This window comes from Scardinius erythrophthalmus (genome assembly GCF_964197995.2).
Source record: "Scardinius erythrophthalmus genome assembly, chromosome: 10".
NCBI lineage: Eukaryota > Metazoa > Chordata > Actinopteri > Cypriniformes > Leuciscidae > Scardinius > Scardinius erythrophthalmus.
Genome location: NC_138230.1, coordinates 9,647,931 through 9,662,862, shown reverse-complemented (window position 1 = coordinate 9,662,862; position 14,932 = coordinate 9,647,931). Strand labels below are relative to the sequence as shown.

The following is a 14,932-nucleotide window of genomic DNA, read 5'->3' as shown; positions in this document are numbered from 1 at the left end:
ATACTAAATCCGCCTATCTAATCCAGTCATCCTCAAAAAAACAAATATCCATTTCCTACCCTCCGCACTCTCTCCATATTCCAATAAACTTTTTACTGTATTATCTACCCATCCTATTTTTTTTAACTGTGTTATCATTTCTTGTCTTTCCTGAGTAAATTTCCTGCATGTTGTAAGAATATGTTCTACAGTTTCAGCTTCCTGACATGTTGCTGACATGCACTGTTAACTGTGGGACCTTATATATACAGGTGTGTGGCTTTCCAAATCATGTCCAATCAACTGAATTTACCACAGGTGGACTCCAATTAAGTTGTAGAAACATCTCAAGTATGATCAGTGGAAACAGGAGGCACCTGAGCTCAATTTTGTGTGTCATGGCAAAGGCTGTGAATACTTATGTACATGTGATTCTTTTCCCCCGTTTTTTTATTTTTTAATAAATTTGCAGAGATTTCAAACAAACTTCTTTCACATTGTCATTATGGGGTATTGTTTGTAGAATTCTGAGGAAAATAATGAATTTAATCCATTTTGGAATAAGGTTTTAAGCCACATCAGAAACACCATGTATTTGCATGATTCATGTCGAAGTAATTAATATCAAACAACACAATTAGCCTTTTGCAATGCCATATTTAGATTAATAACTTTTTACAGTCATTACTTCCTGTTTATTATAACTTAGGTTGATGCCAACTTGGTTCTTCCTTCCTGAAAATAACACACAGGGCTCAGAGTTTGCTGTCGTGTTGGGTTAGTAAAATGGAAATGATTTATGATAATGTAAATTCTGCAAACAACAAAAGTTCTCGTTGCATGGGTAAGAATGCATTTATGATTTTTCTGAGCATCAGCTATTTTTTTCATTCTGTTCGTTCCTAACTGTTGAATAATTCGAATAATATGATTCCTTCAGGCCTGTTAAATCGATGACTCAAATATTGTAATTAATGAAAAAAAAAAAAAAAAAAAAAGAAGAAATATATATATATTTGCTGACGTGTATCAATTTTAAAGTTCCGTGTTCTTTCTCCACTATGATATACCAAAAGAGAGAAGCATGTAATGCTGAGAACACATTAAAAGAGACATGAGATGGGTGTCTTTTTCTAAACGTTTGCATGTATAATTTTGTATAATCAACAGCTGTTGTTTTCATTCAGTTCACTTTTAAATAATTTATAATTAGAATGATATAGTTCCTGAGTACAGGGTTGTTCAACGGATGCCACATTGTAAAATAATGTATTTTGATTTAATGTAACTAAATATAGATGTTAAGAAGTGTCCCCAGCAAGTTGAACATTCAAAAGGCATTGCAGATTTTTTTTTTTTTTTTTTTTTTTTTTATTGCTTGCACACAATTTCTGAAACTATGGCTCCATTTCTTGAAATTCTACACACAAAACCACAAAACATGCACACAACATGAAAAACATCAGACATCTCTTGCAAAAGCAAACACATAATTCAAAACTATTTTAACTCTTTCAAAAATTGTGATTACAAATGATTAGCCACATACACACCAGACTACACACAGATGTGAAAACTGTAAAACACTACTATCTTGTGTCTTTTGCTTGCTGCACAGTGTGCAGTGGAGTCATAGGAGTTTCTCCCACGTACATGAATGTGCACAAATACACTGTATATACAGAACTGATTAATTTTACACAGTTATGAACTGAACTGAATCAAAACTGAACTGCCTTGAGCTGAATAATGACACTTTTGGCTTGTGAGAACTGCTTTACAGCAGAATTTGTTTTGAATGTGTTACTATTGTGAAGCTGCTGAAAAGCAATATATCTTTATTTCTCAAAACACTAAGGTTTGATTTCTAAGTGAACAATTTCTATAATTTATTTATATAATTAATTTATACAATTTATATAGTAAATGAGTGTGACATGTGTTTCCCAAATGAAACAAAAGAGCTGTTAGTTTTGAATGATGTGTATAATGTAGAGAACTGTGTTTAAAGTTTTGCAAAAAGTTTGTTTTTCAATTACAAACTGAGTTTAAAGCGTATAATGTGCTTGTAGTTTTGCAGACTTGGACTGAAGATGCGGTACATGAGTGAATGTTTTCACTGAGTGAACCTCAAGTTTCACTTTTACTGTCTAAGTAATTTGGGGAAAAAAACTGTGATTGAGATCACTGAGTCTGAGGTTTTTATAATGTAACTTCCTGCAAATTTCTATTTGTGTTTGGTTCCTATATCACACACTGCTTTCTCATTCTCAGTATAAAACACCTGTGTTTTTAGTTGCAGATATTTGTTTTACATATTCATGCTCTATTGGCATAATGCAGTTCAACAAGGTTGTTTACACCGCGCTCTCTCATCTAGTATTATGTCGTTTTGGTGTTTAAATCTTTGTAATTACTTCAAAAATTCATACAGAGCTCCACATGATCCTGTCAGTGCTGATCAGAATGATTTGCCCCCTTGGTAAATATGATCAAAGATGGCTGTAAAAAATAAATCTGCATTGTTAATCTTTTTGATATTAAAAAATTATATCTAGTTTTGCAGACTTGGACTGAAGATTCGGTACATGATTGAATGGTTTCACTGAGTGAGCCTCAAGTTCCACTTTTAGTGTCTAAGCAATTTGGAAAAAAAAAAACTGTATATGTTAAAATGATCTGTGAATGTTTTCAAGCCAAACTATTCTGCCAATTAAATACAATAATCAACGTTGTACAATTGAATCACACTGGAATTCAGTCATCACATTTGATTTCTAATCACAGGGAATCAAGTTACTTCCTCAAAGCGGACTAAAGTTCTTCTGATCGTCCTCGGTGTCTCTCTTGTTTTGGCTCTTGGAGGTCTGAGTGTTCTGGGGTTCATGTGTGAGTATAATTCTTGCTCTATTTGATCTTTGCTCTGATGAAAACAGCCACATTTAAGGCAGTTATACACTTATACAAGAGTTATGGTATTGATTTCCTGTGGGTTGCAATTGTTAACACTTGACAGATATAAAGCTGCTAAAAAATCACCCAGAGGCACCAGTGTGTTCTGCCTCAAACTCTTGAGAGAGAGCTCTTAGACAAGTACCAGAAAGTTAAAAACTGCCTCTCTTCTTGCACTGGTGAGTGGGTTAACCTACTTTCAAGCTGTTTCTATGGCAAGCCGTTTTAACATTTAATCATTTAAACCGACTAGTCACTATTTTCTTGCTACTAGTACTTATTTTTTAGATACTAGTACTTATTCGGTACTAGGTACTAGTGCCTATTCTTTAGATACTAGTGCTTATCCTTTAGTTACTAGTACCTTTTTAAAAATACTAGTACTTATTCATTAGATTCTAGTTCTTATTTATTAGATACTAGTACTTATTCCAATAGTGACTAATAACTATTCTTTTGTTACTAGTAACAATATATATTTTTTTTTTTTTTTGCCATTGACTTCTATGGGGATCTGTCATTCAGATATCAACTATTTAGTTCTGACTAGTATGTATTCCAATTGTGACTAGTACATATATATTAGATACTAGTAGTTATTAATTAGGTACTAGAACTTATTTTTTAGATACTAGTACCTATTACTAGATACTAGTATGTATTCAATAAATACTAGTACTAAGTCATTAGATACTAGTACCTATTAAATATATACTAGTACTTATTCTTTAGATACTAGTACTTATTCATCCCAACTAACACAAAGTTGTACATACAGTGGTCTACGTACAAAACAACAGAAGAATTTACTGTATACAGTTACAGTAAAAACGTCTCAGGTTACGACTGTAACCTATGTTCCCTGAGAACAGGGAACGAGACACTACGTCAGAATGACGCTATGGGGAACGCCTCAGGCGTGACAGGTGTCTGAAGTAAATATCAACTCACGTCAATCATGTTGACCGGCGACAGCCCGTGAATCATCAGCTTGATTGATTAACGCGCGACCTGGATGTATAAAAGGGGAGCCTTGCACACATGACAACATCCTATCGTCTGAAGGGACTGTTGCAGGCAGGCCCCGAGGCATGGCAGGAAGACGTAGTGTCTCGTTCCCTGTTCTCAGGGAACATAGGTTACAGTCGTAACCTGAGACGTTCCCTTTCGAAAGGGAACTCTACACTACGTCAGAATGACGCTATGGGGAACGATATACCAACGCCACCATGCTGAGGGGAGTGCATGCCCAAAGGCAGTGACAACTGTCCGAACCAGTAATTCAGAAACACTGGAACCACTCACCCTTAGGTCACATCGGGCTGTCAGTGACAGCACTCCCTACCGGTCATAGCCCAAGCTAATGAACCAAGAAACCGCCAGAACATAGTTAATGGGGGGTATATCTGGGCCAGCTCAAAGGCTTAGGACATCAGCTTCCAATAGAAGGGGTCCCTTCTAGGGACCTGCTTTGCTACTGTTCGGACGCTTTTGCCTACTGCTCCGCACTTTGCTCTATCGCTTTCGTTATTATTACATTTTATCTCCTAATTTTAACTTCAGTGAATCAGCACAGTGCTCAGGACGCTTGGATTACTATAAAAAAGCAGAATTAGTTTCATTCCTTCAGAATTTACTGAAGCTTACATTCCGAGGAAGAGAAAACTGAACTGCTTACATTCTGGCGGAAGAGAAAACATTCACAAGGATAAGAGAAAATGCGTCCTTTTGATTCTACTTGCTGTACTAACTGCCAAAAACTTTTACAAAGGATTACAGTTCTTGAAACAAAGCTAATGGTAGGATCAAACCAGACGGAACCCACAACAGAGTTTCATCAAGGACAAATACAGCGCACAGCCGGTGAGTGTCATGAATTTAATGCTCCTCAACAGAACAGACCTAGTGCAGAGAAACAAGCCGATCGACCTACAAACCGTTGGTACAAAGAGGGGGCAAAACCCAAAAATAGAGGCATTAGACTCTCTCAGGCAAAAATAGTTTCATCTACACCATACACAGCTACAAGGATTACAAACACTGGTCGTCTTCCACAACCTATTCATCTTAAGAACAGATTTGAAGTATTATTGAATGAGGAATGCTCAAATTTGTTAAATGTGGATGAACACAGACAGCCAGGAGCTCACTCTGATACTAACAGGCGCTCAAGGTCAAGCAGACAGCGGCACTCAGCTCAGAGCGCAGCCGAGGTCAAAACATTGATAGTTGGGGACTCTACGATCAGAGATATCAGCTCGAAAGATACAACTACATGCTGCCTTCCACAAGCAACAACCTCTGACGTAAACAGAGAAATTCAAAATATTTTGATGAAACATAAGACTGCAAATCGACTCATCATTCATGTGGGGAAGAATGATATCCATAAAGAGCAGTCAGAACAGCTTAAGAAGGATTTCAATGAACTTTTTGAAACACTCAAAAGACTGAAAGTACAAACATTCATCAGTGGACCACTCCCAGCAAGAGGAAGTAACAGGTTCTCACGGTTGCTTGGGCTTAATTCATGGCTGCAAAAAACCTGTAATATAAAAGGAGTGAACTTCATAGACAACTTTAATCTTTTCTGGAATCAGAGGCCACTGTTTCAACAAAATGGCCATCTTCCAAACAAACTGGGTTCAAGAGTGCTAAAGGACAATATCCTTTTCTCCCTTCACCATCCTTCTGCCAATCCAATCAACCAGAATGGCACACACTCACCTGGACACAGTTTGAATGACCACAGGACTTCACTTCAGGACTTGAATGGACATGCGGCTGACACATCTCACAAAGACAATGATAACACCATGCAGCCAAAACAACTTCTGCTCACGGACACAACTTCAGCCGAGCCCTGCCCACTGAGCTCACCAGAGTCAGACTGTGACATATTAGAAATGTCACAAGATTCAGCTCCCAAGGACAGCATATTACAGCCTCCAATAACAACAGATTCAGCACCCAAGAATGACCAGGGAAGCCAGGACAGCATATTACAGCCTCCAATAACAACAGATTCAGCACCCAAGAATGACCAGGGAAACCAGGACAGCATATTACAGCCTCCAATAACAACAGATTCAGCACCCAAGAATGACCAGGGAAGCCAGGACACCATATTACAGCCTCCAATAACAACAGATTCAGCACCCAAGAATGACCAGGGAAGCCAGGACAGTACATTACAGCCACCAGTAACAACAGATTCAGCACCCAAACACGACCAGGAAAGCCAAGACAGCATATTACAGCCTCCATTAACACCACAGCCACTCTCACCGCTATCACTATCTCCTACATCCCCATTGATGTGTTTCTCAGAGAAAATGGAAAAACTAGTGTATGCTGGAACCCAATTCGCTGGAAGCCCCCAGATATCAACCAGAAAAACATCACTACCACCAAAGTCTATGGGCGCAGCTCGCCCTCTCCCCCCTCCCCCTCCTCCCCGAGCATTAAGGCCCCTTCCACAACGCCAGGGCCCACAACTTCCACCGTCTGCTCGAGGTGTTACAAAATCAACTGATACCAGCTCCAAGTGATTTGTGCCGGGTCCCCGCTGTGATAACAGTAACTTTCTCAAATGTTTACAGAACAAGCGGGAACCCAGTGTTCCTGTATCATCTGTTCATTCACATGTTAGAAAGTCTAAGGCCTTTAAAAGCCGTACAGCAAACCCATCTAATCTGGTGCCTATCACACGACAAACTAAGATTGTGGACACAAAAAGCAAGACTGTTAAGTTAGCACTTTTAAACATCCGCTCACTTAAAAATAAATCACTTCTAGTCAATGACTTTATAAGCACATACAACCTGGACTTTATATTTCTAAATGAAACTTGGCTAGAAGCCAGCTGCAGTGCAACAATCCTCAATGAAACATCTCCTCCGAACTTTACCTTTATGAGTGTCTCCAGAGCTGGAAGGAGAGGTGGGGGTGTAGCTGCTCTTTTTAAAGATGTCTATCAATGTAAGCAAATATCATTTGGTAATTACCCGTCTTTTGAATATCTGGGTATTGTGTTAAAAGGTGCTCCACGGATTTTACTTATCACTATTTACAGGCCTCCAAAATACTCTTCAGCCTTTGCTGAAGACTTTACAGAACTGTTATCAATAATTTCCTCAGAGTTTGACAGTTTCACTATTGCTGGAGATTTTAACATTCACATAGATAATTCAGAAAATAATATGGCAAAAGAAATCAATACTGTTTTAAAAACTTTTGATCTGATTCAACATGTACATGGGCCCACACACAATCGTGGACACACTCTAGATTTACTTATCAGTAAGGGTCTAAACATTTCATTGAATGATATTAAGGATGTCGCACTCTCTGATCATTACTGTATTTTCTTTGATTTATTGATCTCTCCTGCCATTGAAGTTAGATCTGTGTCTGTCAAGAAGAGATGCCTAAATGAGAACACTAGTGTACTATTTATGAAGGCCATATCCCTAAGACCGAGCATATCTGCTGACTCGGTTGATTCTCTCCTTGTTTCTTTTAACTCGAAGGTTAAAAATGTAATTGATGATATTGCTCCTGTGAAAGTCAGGAAGAATGGTAAACAAAAAGCACCTTGGAGAAACTCAACAGCAGTGCAAATTATGAAAAGACAATGCAGAAAATCAGAGCGCATGTGGCGAAAGACAAAACTTGTAATCCACTATAACATCTATAGAGACACCATTCGTGCTTTCAATATGGAACTAGGCAAAGCTAGACAGACTTTCTTCTCCAATATCATAAACAGAAACCTAAATAATACTCGAAATCTCTTCGCTACTGTCGACAGACTAACAAATCCACCAAGCCAGATTCCCAGTGAAATGCTCTCCGACAGCAAGTGTAGTGAGTTTGCTACCTTTTTCTCTGAGAAAATCAATAATATTAGAAAGGTGATCAGCACATCCTTGAGTTGCACTGAGGTCAGACAGATCAGACTACAACCTGAGAAAGTAGTTACTATGTCTGATTTTGAAGAAATTGATGGCAAAATTCTGAAAGAAACCGTTCAGCACCTTAAAACATCAACCTGCGCCCTTGACACACTTCCCACATCTTTTTTTAAAAGTGTGTTAGACTGTTTAGAAGCAGATCTCCTAGAAGTGGTAAATGCCTCACTTTTCTATGGAAGTTTTCCAAACTCCCTTAAAACTGCTGTTGTCAAACCCCTCCTGAAAAAGAGCAATCTGGATAAGACTATATTAAGCAACTATAGACCGATCTCAAATCTTCCTTTCACAGGCAAAATCATTGAAAAAGTTGTCTTCAACCAGCTGAACAAATTCTTAAACTCAAATGGATACTTTGATAATTTTCAATCTGGTTTCCGACCGCACCACAGCACAGAGACGGCGCTCATTAAGATAATAAACGATATTCGCTTAAATACGGATTCAGGCAAATTATCAGTGCTGGTTCTACTCGACCTCAGTGCTGCATTTGACACTGTCGATCATAACATACTTCTTGACAGGCTGGAAAACTGGGTGGGGATTTCTGGGATAGTCCTAAAATGGTTCAGGTCATACTTAGATGGGAGAGGTTATTATGTGAGTATAGGAGATCATAAGTCTGAGTGGACGCCCATGACATGCGGAGTCCCTCAAGGCTCAATTCTTGCGCCACTCCTGTTCAACCTGTACATGCTCCCAATGAGCCAAATAATGAGAAAGAACCAAATCGCTTACCACAGCTATGCAGACGACACACAGATCTACTTAGCCCTATCGCCTAATGATTACAGCCCCATTGACTCTCTGCTTCAATGCATTGACGAAGTCAACAGCTGGATGTGCCAAAACTTTCTACAGTTAAACAAAGACAAAACTGAAATCATTGTGTTTGGAAACAAAGATGAAGTTCTCAAGGTGAACGCATACCTTCACTCTAAAGGTCAAACAACTAAAAATCAAGTCAGGAATCTTGGTGTGTCTTTAGAGTCAGACCTTAGTTTCAATAGTCATGTCAAAGCAATAACTAAATCAGCATACTATCATCTGAAAAATATTGCAAGAATTAGATGCTTTGTTTCCAGTCAAGACTTAGAGAAACTAGTGCATGCTTTCATCACCAGCAGGGTGGATTATTGTAATGGACTCCTCACTGGCCTTCCCAAAAAGACCATAAAACATTTGCAGCTCATACAGAACGCTGCAGCCAGGATTCTTAGCAGAACCAGAAAATATGAACATATCACACCAGTACTCAGGTCATTACACTGGCTGCCAGTTACTTATAGGATTGATTTTAAAGTATTATTACTAGTATATAAATCATTTAATGGCCTAGGACCTCAATACATTGCAGATATGCTCACGGAATACAAACCCAACAGATTACTCAGATCATTAGGATCATATCAGCTAGAAGTTCCAAGAGTTCACTCTAAGCATGGAGAGTCTGCTTTTAGCTATTATGCCAGCCGCAGCTGGAACCAGCTTCCAGAGGAGATCAGATGTGCTCCTACATTAGTCACATTCAAATCCAGACTCAAAACACATCTGTTTAACTTTGCATTTAATGAATGAGCACTGTGTCACTGTTTGTCCGACTGTTTATACTGTGTCTTATTTTAGTCTTTATTCTAAACTGTTTTAATTATTTTTAGTTCTTTCTCGTTTCTTTATTTTAAACGGTTCTTTATTCTAAACTGTTTTAATTATTTTTAGTTCTTTCTTGTTTCTTTATTCTAAACTGTTTTGTATATTCTTATTTCTTCTGTTTATTTTTAATAGTATGTAAAGCACTTTGAATTACCATTGTGTATGAAATGTGCTATATAAATAAACTTGCCTTGCCTTGCCTTGCCTTGCCTTGCCTTGCCTAGGGAGTGTGGCTAGGGGACCCAAGGGACTCCCAGCCAGTCACTATTCAGGGGAGCGTGCCACCTGAAATGCCACCAGGCAGGCCTGACCTGGTGTCACTACATAAGACACTACAGTCTGGCCACTTCCCGTCTGTCCGAAGACAGAGCCTCTGGACACTTGCCTTAGGAAGGCATCCAACCCGAGGGACTGCGAAGCAGGCAGTGAACCACTCAGCCCGGATCTCAGAGACGGGACATCCTGGAGAGTATAACTCAGCATAGTGCTTTACAACCCTTGCCAGCGAGGGGAGTTTCTCTACTCGATCCATGGATCTACCCAGTGTTTGTGTTTCAAAACACTGAGGAGGCCTGTGAGGGCCTAAAGGGAGCTTACCTCCAGGAAGGCCTGGTAGGACCTCTAACCTGGCGACCACAACGTGGGGAAGCTTGTATTCAACCACAATATGTGGGAGCTCAAATCAGGAAGGCCGGTGAGGCCTCTAACCTGGCGACCACACCATGGGGGACCTTACAAAATATGGAAGCTCAAAATACAGGAAGGCCTAGTGAGGCCTGTGACCTGCCAACCACAGCATGTGGGAGCTCAAATACAACCACAGCATGTGGGAGCTCAAATACAGATCTGGCCTTTAAAAACGCGCGTTTTCTCCCGCGGCATTCGGCAATTCGTCTCGTAGAGTCTCGCAGAATTCTGCAAGTGCTTCGGGGGGGCCTACTTAAAAAAATCCCTCAATGTGTTTTGCTTCACAGAATATCCACCAGGTGGCGCATAAAAAACAACTTTACATCAGATTTTTTATTTTACTTCACATTACGTCATGATTGTGAGAAAACATCCACAATAAAATATAAATTATAAATAGTAATAGACACAAATATTTACAGTAGGCTACTGTATTATACAGACATTTGAAAATATTTGTAAATGCAAAAGGTTCATTAAGACAAGAAGGGGTATTGGACAACGTTTACGAATTTTTATATGCTTTGTCATTACTGTGGTTTCCAGGAGATGAGTGCATGCAGAATATTTAACATTGCTTTTATTAAAACAGCAAAGTGACGTTCTTGCCAGCGCATAACTTTTTTGTACAACTATTAAGATGATTGTGCATGCAATGCGCATTTATACTAAGCGCAACAGAGAATTTAGTGTGAGCATAATGCACGTGGCTCTGCCTGTAAAAACCCAGCAGTATTTTTTTATATATATACACAAAATCATCCTAACATAATGCAAGGCTTAAATAATGCGACTTACCCAGATTCTTAATTCGTGCAGATATTTCTTGTGTGATTGTTCTTGGGCAGATATTTCTTGTGAGGTAATGTCGCAGCACAACGCGTAGCATACGTTGGGCGCATCTGATTTGCCATTAAATTATTAATAAATATTTTAATTAAACTGTCTTAATGCATTAAGCATAAAGATTTTTCCACGTTAGTCTCAGAATGTCCGGGGTTGGCTTGAGGTCTTGCCGACAGTTTGTAAATATTCTAAATATTCATATTCACAAAATCCATATAAAGGGTGATCAACAGTTATGACTTCTAAAATAAAATAAAAATGACCAGATAAGAGGTATCTGATTGACAGTTTGACAGATGTTGTTTTAAAAAAATAATTACAACATTATGGGGAAGTGGTATTAAATATTCGGTAACACATAGCCTAATACAATTATTTTAATTATGCATTTTGTTCAGTTTTGCTTTTACAAAATGTTCCCTGTTTTTTATAATTAATTTAACCTGAGATGTGCGTTATATCGCTTTTGGATCATTCTTTGTGTTGTCGAATTTTGACACAGTTTCATTACTTGTTCATAATAATTTGATTCATAATTATGTCATTTTTTTCTAAAAGTAAAAAAACTAAAAGTTTTTCTAAAAGCAATATTCTAAAGAGATACAAAGACAGTGTACGTGTACCCACCAGATTTCGTCATGAGTCATTTTGTACCCACTACTTTTAACTTCCGTTGACCGTTTTGGTTATGAGGAGCAATATGAGAGAAAAATTTTGTAATCATTGTCTGACACACAAAAAAAATATATATATATATAATATTCATTTTATTTTAGTTTTCGTGTTCGCATTTATGAGGGAAAAATCAACGTGTCAGTTTACGGTTATGGACGTGAGCGCTCTAAAAGCGGCACTAAAAGACTGCTTTAAAACTTTCACAGAGACCTCAAACAGAACAGCTGCCTTTCTTTAAATTGAATTTCGTTTTGTATTAATTATGTCTTAATTTTAATCAATGTTTCGTGAACCAATTGCCTGGATTTAAGAAGTAAATATAGCAGACAATCACGACATTGGAGGCCCCGGCGATATCTCATAAATGAACCGAAACTCAGCGTGTAATGAACATTCACATTTACAGTGTATTTAGACACATTTAGACGCATTCATAATCATTACTTTTACCGGTTCTTTGTGGCAAGCTTTATGCGTGCGGTCGTGCGCTTGAGTGCGGCTATATTATAGTAAATGCTCATTACTTAAAACAAAGCATAAGCCTCTTCCTGGCATGCAATGGAATCTACAATGTCAGTTGGTTATATCAACATATGTCAAATTAAGTTACGCGATATCAACAAATTAAGCTATAAACATTAATTTGAAATAACTTAAAGCGTATGTATAGTAGATTTGCTTAAATAGCATTTAAACAAAGGAACTGCAAGGGATTAAAACCCCAACCACACGCTGGTGAAAACTGGAAAAACCGGTTTTCTTTTGATTCCCTGAGAGGAGATCGATTAGCATTGGGGGTTGAATCGGCAGACCTGGGGGGTGGGTGGTTGTACTTTCTTGACTCTGTGCAATTGTTAGCAGCTAAAACAAGCAGCTAAAACAAAGACTGTGCAATTAATTACATTTTGGAAATAACTTTCTTAATGTCGTTTTATTTAGCCTATACACTGCAAAAAAATATATATATATTTTTTAATTTAAGTATTAAATATGTTTTACAAACAATTGGTTTACAAACTCTTGGAGGTTTGTGGTTACCATCATTCAGGGCCGGGTTTCCCGATAACGATGTATCTTAGCTCTTAAGAGCGCTTTCTACGTGCAAAGTTACGAACGCTCGCAGCAATTCCACGAGCGTTTCCCAAAAATGCACTTAACATGAACGCGCGAGAACGCGCTCTACGTTCTACTTAAGAGTCGCTGTCCATTCGCGAAGTGCTGAAAAATAACCTTATATGGAATCGTATTCTGAACGTTTAACCTAATAATTGTCATCTGTTGTGGATTAGCAATCAAGACAAGTATATATAAAGCACCTACAGGCGGAGGCACTGACAAAATGGCTGAAAAAAAAACAAAAAACAAAAAAAAAAAACACGAAAAGATACCTTTCAAAAAGATGAAATTAATGTCCTTTTAGAGGAGATAGAGCGAAACAAATATGTATTTTTTAACAGATTTAAAGGATTTCTTTTATATATTTATTGTTTCATTCATTTAATTTTGATTAAGATTATTAGATTAAATTATTTCCATTTTTTTTCTGACCTTTTTAATTATTTAATTTATACATTAATTTAACCAACAACAAAAAAGAGTAATAAAGTGTACAATAAAGTACAATCAAAACCTTATATTATAATCACATACATTTGAATAAAGTTAAAGGTGTAATCTGCCGGTTGTCCTGCAAGTGTCCTCATAAATCTGTCTTCTTACGATGCACTTGGGGATGTACGATTACTCCAGAGCACTCGTAGATCTACGAAGATTTTCAAGTGCTACTTAAGCTACGATGCTTTTGGGAAACTGACCGTAATATTAAGATCAGTCGTACGATCGTTTTTACGATCAACTTAGGCTTACGATGCTTTTGGGAAACGCAGCCCAGAAGAGTGGTGCTTGTGTTTAGACTTATGTTTTACGTGATTAAATCAGGAAGATTATATTGGTTTCTGTCCACGAAGACGCATTTAAGACTATTTAATTCATTTTTCGACGTCCATCCACAAAAGTTTGTTTACAATAAATCGCGCTCAGTGCTCTCAAACAAAACAGCGGTTACACACACACACACACACACACACACACACACACACACACACACACACACACACACACACACACACACACACACACACACACACACACACACACACACATGTCTGGTTTACTATCTTTGTGGGGACTCTCCATAGACGTAATGGTTTTTATACTGTACACACTGTATATTCTATCCCCTTACTCTAACCCTACCCCTAACCCTACCCATCACAGAAAACTTTCTGCATTTTTACATTTCCAAAAAAACTAATTCTGCATGATTTATAAGCTTGTTTACCCATGGGGACCTCAATTTAGGTCCCCACTGTAACACGAGTCCCCATGAGTCTGTGTGCATTCAGGTTGAAGTCCCCACCGGGATAGAAAAACAGGTACACACACACACACACACACACACACACACACACACACACACACACACACACACACACACACACACACACACACACACACACACACACACACACACACACACACACACACACACACACACACACACACACACACACACACACACACACACACACACACACACACACACCTTGCTTTACCTGGGACTCGAACTCGTGATCATCTGCTCCACGTGCCAACGCTCTACTGTTTGAGCTACAGAGAGAGTGATATAATTTATGATTATCGCGTTTAGGCTAAAAATAGGTTCGGCGCTTGGATCACGAGCATCTTGCAGTACATTTAAAATATTTTAAATATAATATTTTAAATATTTTAAAAATTTATTACATTTTAAATATAGCGATTTGGAAACGTGGATGGAGCAGTGAATAGGTTCATTACACAGCAAAATGACACGACAAACTCGCGTTTTGGAAAAGAGCTCTTCATTTGTAAATTAAAAAAATTATAATAATCATGTAAATTTCCTGCACCTGTCATAGACGTCCAAAAAATTACCCAGTTCAGGTCCAATGTTGAACGTAAAAATGACGTCCAAGTTGGGTCATGGTTGGACGTCCAAATAGTGGACCTAGTTTGGACGTCGAAAAAAATCACCCAGTTCAAAGGTCCAATGTTGAACGTCAATATGACGTCCAAGTTGGGTCATGGTTGGACGTCCAAATAGTGGACCTAGTTTGGACGTCGAA

The 14,932-nt window shown here is 38.2% G+C and overlaps 1 protein-coding gene across 1 annotated transcript in view; it reads left to right on the top strand.

The window, feature by feature from the left end:
* Positions 1 to 819: 819 nt before the first annotated feature.
* Positions 820 to 14,932, top strand: part of LOC308697316 (CD209 antigen-like protein C) — a gene marked incomplete at its 5' end in the record, with an annotated part of 31,783 nt that continues 17,670 nt past the window's right edge. Inside the window, 2 exons of the mRNA XM_081376499.1 lie at positions 820 to 823; positions 2,767 to 2,868. Coding sequence (XP_081232625.1) covers positions 820 to 823; positions 2,767 to 2,868 — 106 coding nt within the window. The remainder of the gene's footprint in view (positions 824 to 2,766; positions 2,869 to 14,932) is intronic.